The 13,036-nt window shown below is 42.2% G+C and overlaps 2 protein-coding genes across 3 annotated transcripts in view; both read left to right on the top strand.

Annotated features, from left to right (window-relative positions):
- grid2 (glutamate receptor, ionotropic, delta 2) overlaps positions 1-3,298 on the top strand; it is a 548,182-nt gene extending 544,884 nt beyond the window's left edge. Inside the window, exon 17 of one of the 2 annotated variants that reach the window (XR_013912448.1) lies at positions 68-207. Coding sequence is in view for 1 of the 2 variants with exons in the window: in XM_026188535.2 (XP_026044320.2) it covers positions 68-532 (465 nt within the window). In the remaining variant the exon portion in view is untranslated. Of the gene's footprint in view, positions 1-67 lie in introns of both variants that reach the window. The other variant, XM_026188535.2, reaches the window with a different exon arrangement.
- Positions 3,299-3,434: 136 nt separating this feature from the next.
- Positions 3,435-7,995, top strand: atoh1a (atonal bHLH transcription factor 1a). Its single transcript, XM_026187815.2, has 2 exons — positions 3,435-6,709; positions 6,979-7,995. The coding sequence occupies exons 1-2, from the start codon at positions 6,436-6,438 to the stop codon at positions 7,824-7,826; spliced, it is 1,122 nt and encodes a 373-aa protein (XP_026043600.2). The 5' UTR covers positions 3,435-6,435; the 3' UTR covers positions 7,827-7,995.
- Positions 7,996-13,036: the final 5,041 nt, after the last annotated feature.

Consider the following 13,036-nt stretch of genomic DNA (forward strand, 5'->3'; position numbering starts at 1 on the left):
TCCCCTCTTTCCATTTACCATCACCTCTTCTCCGTTCTACTCCTTCCCTGCCCCTCCCCACCTACAGGACGATAAGGAGATCGACCTGGAGCACCTACACCGCCGGGTTAACAGCTTGTGCACCGAGGACGAAAGCCCCCACAAGCAGTTCTCCACCTCTTCCGTCGATTTAACACCCCTTGACATGGATGCGCTACCTGCTGCCCGCCAGGCGCTTGAGCAGATCAGCGATTTCCGCAACACCCACATCACCACCACCACCTTCATCCCTGAGCAGATCCAGACCCTAAGCCGTAGCCTCTCTGCCAAAGCCGCCGCTGGATTTTCTGCTGGTTTCAGTAGCGGTGGCAGTGGCGGGGGTGTCCTCCAGGACCACCGGACTGGTGGGGTGGGCCCTTTCAGGCAGAGGGCCCCCAATGGTGGCTTCTTCCGCAGCCCCATTAAAACAATGTCCTCCATTCCCTACCAGCCCACAGGTCCAGGACCCAACTTTGGCTATGGCAATGATCCAGACAGGGGCACCTCCATATGAGGAGTTGCTAAGGTTGTTTCAGGAAGAAGAGTTATATGCAGGAGGAGGCGAGGTGGTTCTAGTCAGTCATAGGTGGTAGAACAGATATGATGTGGCTAAGTTCGAAAGTCAGAAGGTGGAGATCTGTGTACATAGGAATCTTTCTGTTTTCAGTTTCAGCTGGGGTGTTTCCAGGGGTGTCTATTTTATACATGGGGAAGTCAAAGGAGGTGGAAGTCTGTTGGGGTGTTCCTCATTTGTGCAAACCACGGTGGTGAGGTGCAAGAGGGGAAAGGGTGCGGGAGGGGGCTTGACTCTTTGCTTTATTGTTGTTGTTCTTGTGATTGGGGGATTATTTTTGAGATGTGTGTGAAAGGGAATCTTGTTTTTTTTATTGTTTCAGTTTTATGACATGGGATCTGCCTCATGTTACGGGATCTGATGAAACAACCTGACTCCTATTACTATCTAAACTCCCGTCTCGGAGGGTTTAGTTTATACTAGTTCAGCTCCAGGAAATACTCTTATATTCTTGTTAGCTCCAGGGCTGTCATTTGTGGATGACTGGTGATCTCTTTAGCCATGAAACAACTTCAAGGGGGCTTCTACTACTAAGCAATTATGGGGCTGTTATTTTGTGAAGGTATATAAAACACATATACTTTTGTCAGTGGCCCTCGGAATACATACAGTACACAGCCCGTGTAGTGTTTTGAAAAGGCCCCAACTCAATGAATATTGGAAGAATCCACTTCGCCAGTTTAACTCTGCCTTTTCACGCTGTTTTCTCTTTTCTGGTGGCGTTTCACCAATACCTGGGGCTCTAAATCTGTAATCATCTCCAAGATGGTGTCCACACTGTGGCCTGACTAAAGAGAAGGCTGAACACATAGCGACACCTTCCTGGTGCATCGATCTGGAAACTGTTGAAATGCCATGACAGTGCAACAGTATGACACTGTAGAAATTGCCAGTTTGGTGCATCAATCTTAAACTACTTCTGCCATTTTTTTTCTTTTTTTGGTGCATCAGCTTGAAACTGTTTTCACCATTCTGATGCACATTAAACTCTTTGTCAATCCCACTGCACTGTACCAGTGCCCACAGACCTGTAAGTGATTGTATGTAGATCTGACCTTTTCTTTTCTCACCTGTACTGTGCTATCTGCTTTTCAAGTCAAGGTGAGATCCTCTAATCTGACTCTAAGAGGTATAGTAAAAAGCAGCTTAAAAAAAAAACTAAAAAAAACCCATAAAGGACAAGCTGAAAGACTTCAAAAAGCTTATGCTTATTATATGTCTTTTATTGAATTTTGTTTTTGGAAAAAAAAATAGATTTTAATGCGTGGAATGTGTTTTGGTCAGGAAGTACAAGAAAAAAATTAACATTGTTCTAAGCTGTCTATGTTGTTTTTTTATTTTTCAGCAAATTTTGAAAAACTGCTAAATGAGTGCTGTAGTCTCTGGTTTTGCATCATTAAGTCATTCAGACGTTTGATTTTTGTTTTTTCTTTGTTTTGCTTACTTTTAGTGCTACCATGGCTCGGGTGTTTAAAAAAAGATAAAATGTCACTCTGTAATGTCATCAAGTTCATGAATCACTTCTTATCAGGTTCAAGTGGTGAAATGGAGTTTTATTTTGTGTTGAGGAGAAGCCATTGCAACAGCATCTTCAGTGCAGGCCTTACGTGACAACTAGTTCGCTGTAACCTCCCAGCTTCCAGTTAAACCCAATATATCAGTGTACTGGGACTATTTAAGAAGAACAGATCAGTGGTTGTGCTGCGGGTGATGGGAAAGTTATGAAGATCCAAAGGCCATCACAACTCAATGGCTGCCTTTTGCGAGACGAGTCCAAAATGCGGTTCTGTTTCATACTTTTCATGTTAAGGGTACTGTTTATATAACTTTTTGTTTGTGTGTCTGTTTGTTTGTTTGTTTTTTTAAGTGCCAATTAATTAAAATGAGACCATTAAGGTGCATTTTGGGGTGGGGAATGGTACACTGAGAGCATTAAAGGAATATTTTATGGGTCACGGGAGGGGGGTGGGCGGGGTTGGTAAAACGGAACCAAACCTTTTTCACTAACGCTGTATTAATAATTGATAACGATAGTTGTTTAGAACAAGTTTTCAGTTTGTTATCTTAAAGAACTAAAACTGCAAAATGTTGTGTGTAGAGAATTCAGTCACGCCACAGTGTTTTGAAGCAAGCGTTCTTAGGCATTCTTTTCTTATATTAGGCTACAGTATGGCTATCGAATGACAAATAGGACACAGACATTTAAAAATTTTTATTTAGTATAAACGAAAGAGACATTATAAAAATGTATATTTTACATGTCAATGCTATTTTTGTTTAACAAAAAGAAAAGAGTATATCACATTGGGCTTTGGTGTTGAGTTTGAGCAGTCACATTGCTGCATTTGGCTTTTCCCTTGTCTTGCCCATGGTAAACATGAACACACACGAACCGTTTGCTTTTCTCATGTCATCCTGAGTTCATTTTATTATTTGCTAGCTAAATAACGAAAAGTGGCAAGTTCACTAAAAAGAAAGCATGCACAAACTTGCTGTTTTGCTATCTGTTAACATTTTTAATTTCATACATAGAACTACAGGATTTACTTGATAATTTTCAAAAATTTATGATGTACAGTATTTAATATAGGCCTATTTTGTTGTATGTGTTGCATATTATTCAAAAACCGAACAAACTGGGGCCTCTGTTACAAGTGGCAAAGCTTTCTGTGTATAATTTGTCTAATAAACAGGTTTTCTACAGTGGGATGGTATTTGTTGTCTTTGCTAATGTAGACAACCATCAGAGGAAAGTCACACTTCAAAATTCAACATGAAAAAACACAACAGTTTGTGAATAATTAGTTAAAGAAGAGGATATTTATCGTTCCTTACATTAAACAGCTGTGCTCAAACTTATTTTGGCATGTTCCCCCTGTCCCATGACTTTCATCAATTCTTTACAATATAAAAACAACCAGATGAATTCTCTGTGATGTAAACATTAGCACAGTAACATCAGCAAACTATTGTTTATTTCTGAGGAAAAAAGTAATTCTACATAGTGTCACTTTTGCTTTTTTCTAACATGCTTGGCTGTGTCCCACCTGCAGTGGCTCTAAATCCCACCACAGACTGAGAAACACTGCACTAAACATATCACTTCCTGGTTCCCAACACAAGGGAAAACTCTTCACATTTTTTTCTTATAAAGGAAGCATCTAAAGATTTAAATTCACAGCTTTCACCGTTTTCATGTATTTTACGGCAGCGTTGATCCAGATACTGGATATCAGAATCATGATAGAAGTGGATACAAATGTTTTGTGAGTTCATTTCATGTGTGGAATACGTGTGAAGTTCAAGCCTGAGCTAAGCTTTTGTGTCTTTCCTATATAGGCTATCACTTCAAAGGCCCATATACTGCTGTTAACAGCTGGATAGAGATCCTGCTAAGGATGACTGCTGTCAAGTTCACTGGAGCATTACACTGCAATAGCCTTTGTGAACCAGATAGTGGCACTACATAGCTCCCACAAGTGTCTCTCTGAACTTACTGTTAGCACTCAGTGATGAGTTGAATGGTTGTCAGGCATTCCCAGAGCTAATTAGAATTAATGGAAGACAGTGATGGACACAGCTGAGCCACAGCAAATTTGAACTAAAGGTCTGAGATCACTGTAAGCAACTTAATGTAGACTTAACCACTCACATTTCACCCTTTTGAAGAGGAAGCATATAGATTATAGACTCTAAAACAACTATGGATTCTTTTTATGGCATAAAATATAACTTGTAATAGATCTCTATATATTTAATGAGAAGCCTCAAGAAAATAATATAGACACGCACAAAGCTTTGTTAAATATGATTTTACTAAAGATTAAGTCTATACTGGTTTAGCTATAATGAAGGGAGTCTAGTTGAAATGCTGTTAATTTCGAGTTTTATTGACACAGCTCCTGTAGGTAAAATGGATGAGTTCCAGTGAGTTCCAATTAAAACATCAAGTATTTAAATTCCATGATCTTCATTTTTCGGGAACAGGAAGCTTCCCCTCCGTTGTTTCCTATTTTAAAGTTACACATTTAGAAGATTACTTCATCCGAAGCAATCCCTGATCTATGCGGGTTTAGTTGATTTAGTTGAAACGCAGATACGTTTTGAAATCCCTGTCCAGCTCCCCTCACCCCAGTCTCGTGCCCGTCGCGCCCCTGTCTCCAGGGAGATGGGAATGAGAAGGGGCAGCACGCAGACTCCTCTCGCGCACTGGAATGGGAGCCCGCCACTCTCCCTCGAGGAGCCCCCCAGGCGTGACCAATGGAACATAGAGTCTCCATTGTGGCTGCGACACTTTAATAATCGTCAGCTACAATATCCAACCTGTCGGTAGCTTCAGGAGCCCGGCACAGCCCGTTAGATGGGGGGGCTCGTAGGTGGGAAGAGGGGGCAAACGCTCGGCGCCAGACCTCTAGCCCGCAAGACGTCCCCATGATGAATACATGAATAAAAAATGGAAAAGACTGATGTCGGATTATCTCTGAAATTATGGGGTTCCTTCACACAATTCCTTGCCATATATTGTGTCGTGGATATCTCGCGGATTATGAATGAAAACGCAAAAAAAAGAATTCTTTTTTATTTTTTTTATTTGATAAGTTTATTTCATTTGAATTTGGTTAGATTTTTTTTTTAATATTACCAGGATACTTTGGCAGCTACATTCGGGTTTGCATCTCTTGATCTTTGTGTCCCATACACCGATCTTGTGCATATCCTTCTAATCCTTCTAATTGACTGCGCTGAGCCCATTTCCCATCAGCAATCACCCTCTTGCTATTTTGCCAGATGCCTAAAGTTTACATCTCGGTAAGCACGGCTCCTTTGATCATCAGACTGAACGTGGTTCAATTTGCTTCCCGTTGATTTTTTTTAACTGTAGCTTTAAAAGCCGTATTTCGTTTTTCTAAAGGTCGCCTATCTTATAGAAGGCATGGTGAAGTTTGGCAATAACGTCGGTGTGTGTGTGCGCGCGAGAGAACCCTTCAACTGCGCGCCACTTGTGTCAGTATGGAAACAGTGTTGAGACCCCTACTCATGTTTCCGTTCCCTGTGAAGCCCTTTTTTACCGAAAGGGCGGTTCCGAGAGCTGGATCAAAAGGTTTTAGAGCCTCTACAAAAGAAAAATGGAAACTGGAGATGATCTGAGAATGAATGAATGAGCGCGCGAGCCCCACGAACCGCTACATTCTTTTTTTTTCTTTTTCTTTTTTTTTTTTGGCTTTTGGTCACGCTTCATCTACCCACGACTTTTCTTCCTCAACTTTGTTCATTTCTGCTACTGGTGAAATCCAGCAGTTTGGTTTTGGCTGAAGCGGTTTTATAGTGGAAAGCATTAAATGAACTAACCGAGTCGCCGCTTCCACAGCCGTGGGTAGCAAATTAACCACTTGAACCTTGCCATGCGCCTCTTTAACCCTCTCCCTACTCTGCGTCATTCCTGAGATGTAACACGGGCTCAGAAGCAGGTAGGTGTTCTTGTCCCGTCCACGCTCCTCACCTAAAAACCGTCATCACTTGCACGTGCGTCCTGTGGGAGGTTCCCCTTACCTCCCTTGTGTTAAACACCCCCTTAAATTGTAACGTTATCATAAACAGTCCAGCGTCGGGGGGTCATAATCGCCTCTCTCGGGCTTTACCGAGACTTCTCATTGGACGTCAACACGCGACCGACGCGAGGAGGGGGGCTTCCAGGCGCGTGCCGCTTTTTAAACCGACGCCGCGCCTTGAGACACCAGAGAAGGAGTCTCGCACGCGACACTCACATTCACACGGTGAGACAACATAGCTGTGCGTGCCTCCGATAACTTTTTTTCTCCACAGTGTTTTTCTTGGGGGGAATCATGGATGTCCTAACTGTGGAGGGCTGGAGCAAATGCGCACGTGAGGCGCCGGCCACGCACTCGCGGCAGCAGAGTTGTGGGAGCCCCAGAGAGGTGGAGAGGGGAGGGAAGCAACAGTTCGAGGAGTCCCGCTACGAACCTGGGCTGACGCTCGTGGACAGCGATAGCGACCCACGCGCCTGGCTGGCTTCCGCTTCTGGCACCTGTGCGGCACACGCCACTTCACCCGACTACCTGCGGCACTCGCCATGTCCGAGTACCGGCTCCTACCACGGTGAGGAACAGCACCAGTGCGTGCAACTTTTGAGCAGCTTTTATTATCTAAAAACCGGCTCATGCAACAGGCAGCAGGGGCTATTGGTGGTAACTGATGTAATTTATCAAGCTCTGGAAGTTAAATATAAACAGAAGGAGCGCTGCCTTTATGTAAATTATAACGTTTTTTGCGCAGTTGGAAAGTTGTAACGAGTTTATTGTCTAAAATAGTACTGATACGCTTTTTTCACAACCCAGAGTGTAGCTTAATTTCTTTTCATTTTTCAGAGACTGGCTCCCCGGGTTCCTCAGGCCATCCCAGCCCACAGAGCTACAGAAAACCTGCCAAGAGCCTCACGTCTTCTTCTCTCAAAGTCAGGGAGTTGTGTCGCCTTAAAGGCACCCTCACCGGGCCCGAAGAGGAGGCCTCCGTGAGACAGAGAGCCCCCTCCCACAAGCCTGTCAATGGGATTCAAAGGCAAAGGAGAGTGGCCGCCAACGCGCGTGAGAGAAGGCGAATGCACGGGCTCAACCATGCGTTTGATGAGCTGCGCAGCGTCATCCCAGCGTTTGACAACGACAAGAAGCTCTCGAAGTATGAAACTCTGCAGATGGCGCAGATTTACATCAACGCCCTCGCCGAGCTTCTCCAAGGTCCAGTGTCCTCCTCCTCTTCCTCCAGCAGCAGCAGCAGCAGTAATAACGACATCTCCAACAACACCAGCTCGCCAAAGTGTGACATTATGCTCTCGTCCACCGCTGGTTATGACGGGATGAAGGACAGGGCCTCTCAGTCTCCCTCAACCTGCAGAGCAGCGGACCCTGCGCCCGTTTCAGGTAGCAGCTTACCTGTGCACATCAGCGGGGTGCCCTTCTGTTCCTCCTTCGACGAAAGTTCGTTTTCCACTAGAGTTGAAAAAGCGATGTGTTCCCCGTCTCCTTCGGCATCTGCTCGGGCGGGCAGTTCGCAGTTTGCAAATGGGAGGAAAGCGTCTCCCCGGAGCGACGGAGAGTTTTCCCCGCACTCCCACTTCAGTGACTCGGATGAAATAGCGATGGAGCTTCATTCGAGTGAAGAAGACGATCTTTCAGAACTGAAGCTGCCCTCACACCATCACCGCACAATTTCCTTCTAAATTCCCACATAAAGACACAGTATAGCGAAGTTTCTCTATAGCCTACAGTGAAGTAATGTCCATAAGACGTGTCAATCATAGCGATAGTCCTGCGTTGACGAAATGCGTTTGTAAGAGAAATTCTTGCTTTTTGCAAATAAAAGAAAAAGAAGTTTAATGTTTAATTTAACATGTTGCATCGTTTAAAGATCTTTTTTAAAAATGTGAGTAAGGCCTAATTCGATTCTGCCAATAAATATCTATCCTATAATTTTTCAGTCTCCATGGAGACGTGGTTGGAAGACCCCTCTGCCATGTCGCGCGCAGCACTGCCACGGGTATTTCCCACGTCCCTCCAACCAAAAAGCTGTCTTCCACAAAAAAATCACAAGTTTATGGATAATTGCTTATATTTGATAATGTAAATACGTTTTTGTAGCTATGAAATGAGTTTTGTTGTGATTTATGTTTTTTTTTTTTTGTAAAAATGAATTTTGTTTTGCAACTTTAAAAGTTCACGATGTGCACTTTAAACTATAAGAGCCAGAGGCTTTGTTTGTTGTTTGTTTGTTTTCACACCATAAATATAAAAATAGAGGTTTGCTTTGTTTGTTAGTGTAGTGCTGCCAACTCCATACAAATAGCCTATTTAATGTAGCCATCATTGCTGCCGCCTTTTGTATTTTCTTTTTTTTTATCTTCACATCAGCTTGTGTGTCTTTTTTCTTTGGTTGGTAACTGTTTTTGTTCTTGTATGTAATGTATTTATTGCTCATAGCCCATGTTTCATGTGATTTGCTTTTTTAAGTTAAATTTGCCCCAGGAAAAAAGCAATCATTCGCCATTCTTAGTTATGTTAATTTGATTTTGGAAATAATAAAAAAAAAAAGCAAACGAAAATGTCATGTCTCTGTTTCTGTGACCCTGTTGATGATGATAATAATAATAATAATAATAATTTCTTTATTTCTATGGATAAGTTCCAAGTAAAATAGCACCAAAACGTTTTATTGCCTAATTCTTGCATATAATGCATAAACCTTAACGAATTTTGAATCGATAAAATAACGTTAACGTCAGTTTTGGTTCCATAGGTTTTATGAGTTAGGCAAATACAAATAGGCCAAGAAGTTTGATTTTATCCCTAAAGCTATAGGAGGAAAAAAACAAATTTAAACACGCATTTATGTTTAATTATAGACGCTTTTAATATTTGAGCTTCTCTTATGTAATGTGATGTAAACACGCGCTCGCATATGTTGCAGGTACACGCGCCCCCCCTGGCTTGTTGCACCTTGTGCTCCAAAGTTGCAGTGATCGACTTCTTCAACACAGAAAAGTTCGCTTTAATTAATTTCAGTCTGTTGCTTCCTTGAAACAAACTTTTTTTTTCTTTTTCCTGAACTCTTGCCACGCTGTCCATTTGGTGAATATCGGATTTATTAATGGGGAATGTGCATTAATTTCAGGCTATTGTTGGCAGGCTCGTGGGCCGAGGTGTTGGATGGCCTCAGTGAAGCACGCTCTGTCAGCTGGTGAGCGCTCACGGGTCCCCACCGTGTCCCCGAGGACCTGACTCGAGAGGGAACACACTTTTCTCCATTAAAGAAAGGCCTGCACACACACGGGTGCGCGCACATACACGCACACACTGACACACGTGTACACCTCTTCGCCTCCGCTTCTTTCTTTCTCTTTCTTTCTTTCCGTCAACTTAGACAAACACGCACGTGGAACGCACGCACCCCGCTCGCGCGGGCTCTGGCAACCTGGGCTGCTGCGTGACTCAGGCTCAAATTAGTCGTCCCCTCCACCCCCGCCCCTCTTTCTTCAGGCTATTTACTACAATGCTTAAAAACCCTGGCGGATAAAGGTGCCTGCTACAGAGGAGAGGAGCAAAATAGGCACCTTCGAAATTATTCATGATGGTGAGCAACCTGTTTGCTACCTGTCACTGCTATGTCTCCCACCCACTGTTATGAGCCAATCGCAGTCTGCGCCCCTGCGCTCGCCCCTCGAAGGCAGGGAATAAAGGGGAATATAATAAGGAATCCGTGTTAAATTATTAAAAGAATTTATGCAGCTAGAGCTGTATCCGAGTATGATCGGACAGCAATTTGAGCCGAGTTCGTTTTGCGGTGAAGCGAGCTCAAGTTTCGTAAACATTTTTTTTTTTTCAAATGGATACAGAAGAGCCAGAACAGTAACACTGATCATCTGTGTAACCACCAACCCCCCGCAGAGATGTTTAAGACGTAACCGACTAGAATGAGGCCACAACAAGTATTCAAATTCTGGTCTAGGATCGGGTTCAAAGAATCACTGACACTTCTCGTTATTCAGCGCAATGTTAACAGCTGTCTGAATCAGATAAAAACAAATAAATAAGTAAACAAATGAAACGAGATTAGCTGTAAAACGACATCCACGCACAACAAAGAATGTGGCGCCCGACGCTTTATGTTTAAGCGAAGCAGTTTGTTTTTATTTCTAAAGCATTCATGTTTGATGGGCTATGCAAATACTCAGGCTTAACTGGGAAACCCACAACCGCTGAGCTTTCCGAGGAGTTTCTATAATATGACAGGCTATTTGGATTTAAATTGATGGTTTACCGCAGAAACCACAGGATTCGACTTCTAATAATGCAATACCTTTATTTTATCTTATTTTTTGCAGGGTAGAGTAATTTGCTGACTTCTTTCTTAATATAAAACGACACAATTTTTCGGCTACATTAGGGTTAAAATTTCTATAAACAAACATATACAAAGTTAAAAAAAAAACATTTTAAAAAAAGCATATCTGTAACAGGTGGGATGCTGGTAGGCAGGTGGAGGTCTCGCTGTTTCAGGCACATTAATTATTAATGCATGGACGTTATGAAAGAAAGAAAAAACAGAGTTCGGGAGAATGGGGCCCCTGACGCGTGTGGATACTGCTGCGAGTAAAAGGAGAAGCAAAAAGTAGAAACAGAACAACAAACGCACATAGAGCTTAATTTGCTTGTGGCTAAAGCTTAAACTCAGATGTAAGTTTTGCACATTGTCTTTACTGCTTTAACATATTTTCGACCTGTGCAGATGCCAAAAGAATAAGAAACTTAAATGCATCATGCACAGTGCATAACACTGAAAAAAAGGTGCAAGTTTTGTGCAAACTGGTTAAATCAGCAGGGATCAATGAAATAATTATTTTTTAATTCTATTTTTCCTGCATTAAGAAGTTTAAAAGTTCCAGTGAAGTCCTGGGATGATAAACAGTCAATGCATCTGAGGCTTGTGTACCTTCGTGCTCATTTCTATAAATATATTCAGAAAATGTGCATTCCCCAACTTTTTTTAATGAAAAGAAAGGCACTTGCATTTTGTATGAGATATGGGGAGCCGAGTTGTGTGCTGTCCAAAAAGCCACTGGTCTCTCTGGGGACCCAGAACAAAAGGCAGAACTGGGCCATAGTTTCCATCTGCTGTCTCAGAGACAGAGAGAAAGAGAGGTAGAGAGAGGGCAGTGAGTGAGGACACCATGGGCAGATATAGAGACGGAACAATGAGTGAGTGTGTGTGTGTGTGTGTGTGTGTGTGTGTGTGTGTGTGTGTGTGTGTGTGCGTGTGTGTGTGTGTGTGTGTGTGTGGTGCTGGTGGGGGGGACGAAAGAGAAGAAGAGCAGCAACAGGGAACAGGATGAGAGTAAGGGCAATCAAAAGTTGGAATAACTTAATTTCTATTCAGTTTAACCAACTGTAAAGGGCTAACACACACACGCAACAATAACTAAACACCTATTTGATCTTTATTTGATCCTCATATTAGCCTAAAGAACCCACCTTTCATTAGTTGCCTATTATAACGCGTTGCAATGTAACCTATAGTGACCAGCAAACACACAATGCAGCTGTGATGCAAGGAGCACCTGTTGCATTGCATGCTCCAACTCAGTGATGCTATTAATTGTTAATGAGTTTCATTGGAAATGTTGACACTGAATAACAAAGTTATCCTTTGTGTAATTTTACAGTGAAACTACTGGTAAAAACAGAACTTGTCACATACTGTAAATAAAGCAAAGTGTACACTGGATTCAGATGAGCACAGGTCTCAGTGTTGCTGACTGAGGAACAGCCAAAGAGTGGGAGGACAGCATTTATGTAATGCTTTGGGAAATATTACATTTTTTTTTAATGGATTTACTTTGCATTTTCAGTGAGCTTATGATAGTCAGTCTGTGTAAAATCACCTAATTTTATATTGTAGAATAGATTTTTAAATGCAATTTAGTTAAATTAAAACTCATAGCAGGAAAGGAAAACTTGAACAATGGGCACGTAATTTAATGGCAAGTATGAATTTCCCTTTGAGATCGATAAAGTTATTTTTGAGTTATTTTTGTTCTAAGTATTGTTTGATAAGATCAGAGCTGGCACAAATGAGACATGAGTATGAACATGTGATGTGCTCACACAGGCACTGCTTCATTTTACACACATGCCTGCGCTCGTGTCTCTCTAAATTTTTGTATCCACACTCCCAGACTCGCTGACATTAAAAATGCAACAAATTTCAGAAAATTCTGCAAAATTAAAAATCTTCACAGTAGCAAAATGGCATATATGTGTAGGATATATATGGATTTCCTCCTAGAAAATAAAGCTATGAGTAAGCATAAATATATTTCTCAGTAGGGTTCAAGCAACAAAGTTGGGAGTTTGAGTTTAGTTAATGTCCTGATTCTCTAAAAAAAATTAAAAAAAAAATTAAAAAAGAGCCACAAAACAGAAAATACAAAAAATGTGATTGTTACAGAAAAGAAAATACTATTAAGCACACTTCTGCTTTTATTTTGAAAGGGTCTAAGACCCCAGGGCTGTCCATCCTTGTAAAAAAAAAGGTGTTAAGCTATTTTGACAAAATACATCCTGTGGTTTCAGTGATTACATGCCGCCCATGCCTCAGAGCATTTCAGCCTGCACACGAACACACCAAAGCAGTCGCACTACGACAAGGAAGAAGATCATTTATCTCTGCGGTTCGCTCCATGAAAGATGTCCATGGGTGAAGCAGGGTCTCCCAGGGCTTTGTTCTGGGCAGGGTTCACCTCTTTGTGTCCACCACCTTCAAAGCAAATGTACATGAACACGAACATGAGGCTTCTTGGGTAACCGGCCCATTGAAGAACAGCACAATGGTGCTACCAATTATCCACAGAGCTCAATGCTCCTGTGGAATCAGTTA

This window comes from Astatotilapia calliptera, chromosome 12 (assembly GCF_964374335.1).
Source record: "Astatotilapia calliptera chromosome 12, fAstCal68.1, whole genome shotgun sequence".
In the NCBI taxonomy this organism is placed as follows: Eukaryota; Metazoa; Chordata; class Actinopteri; order Cichliformes; family Cichlidae; genus Astatotilapia; species Astatotilapia calliptera.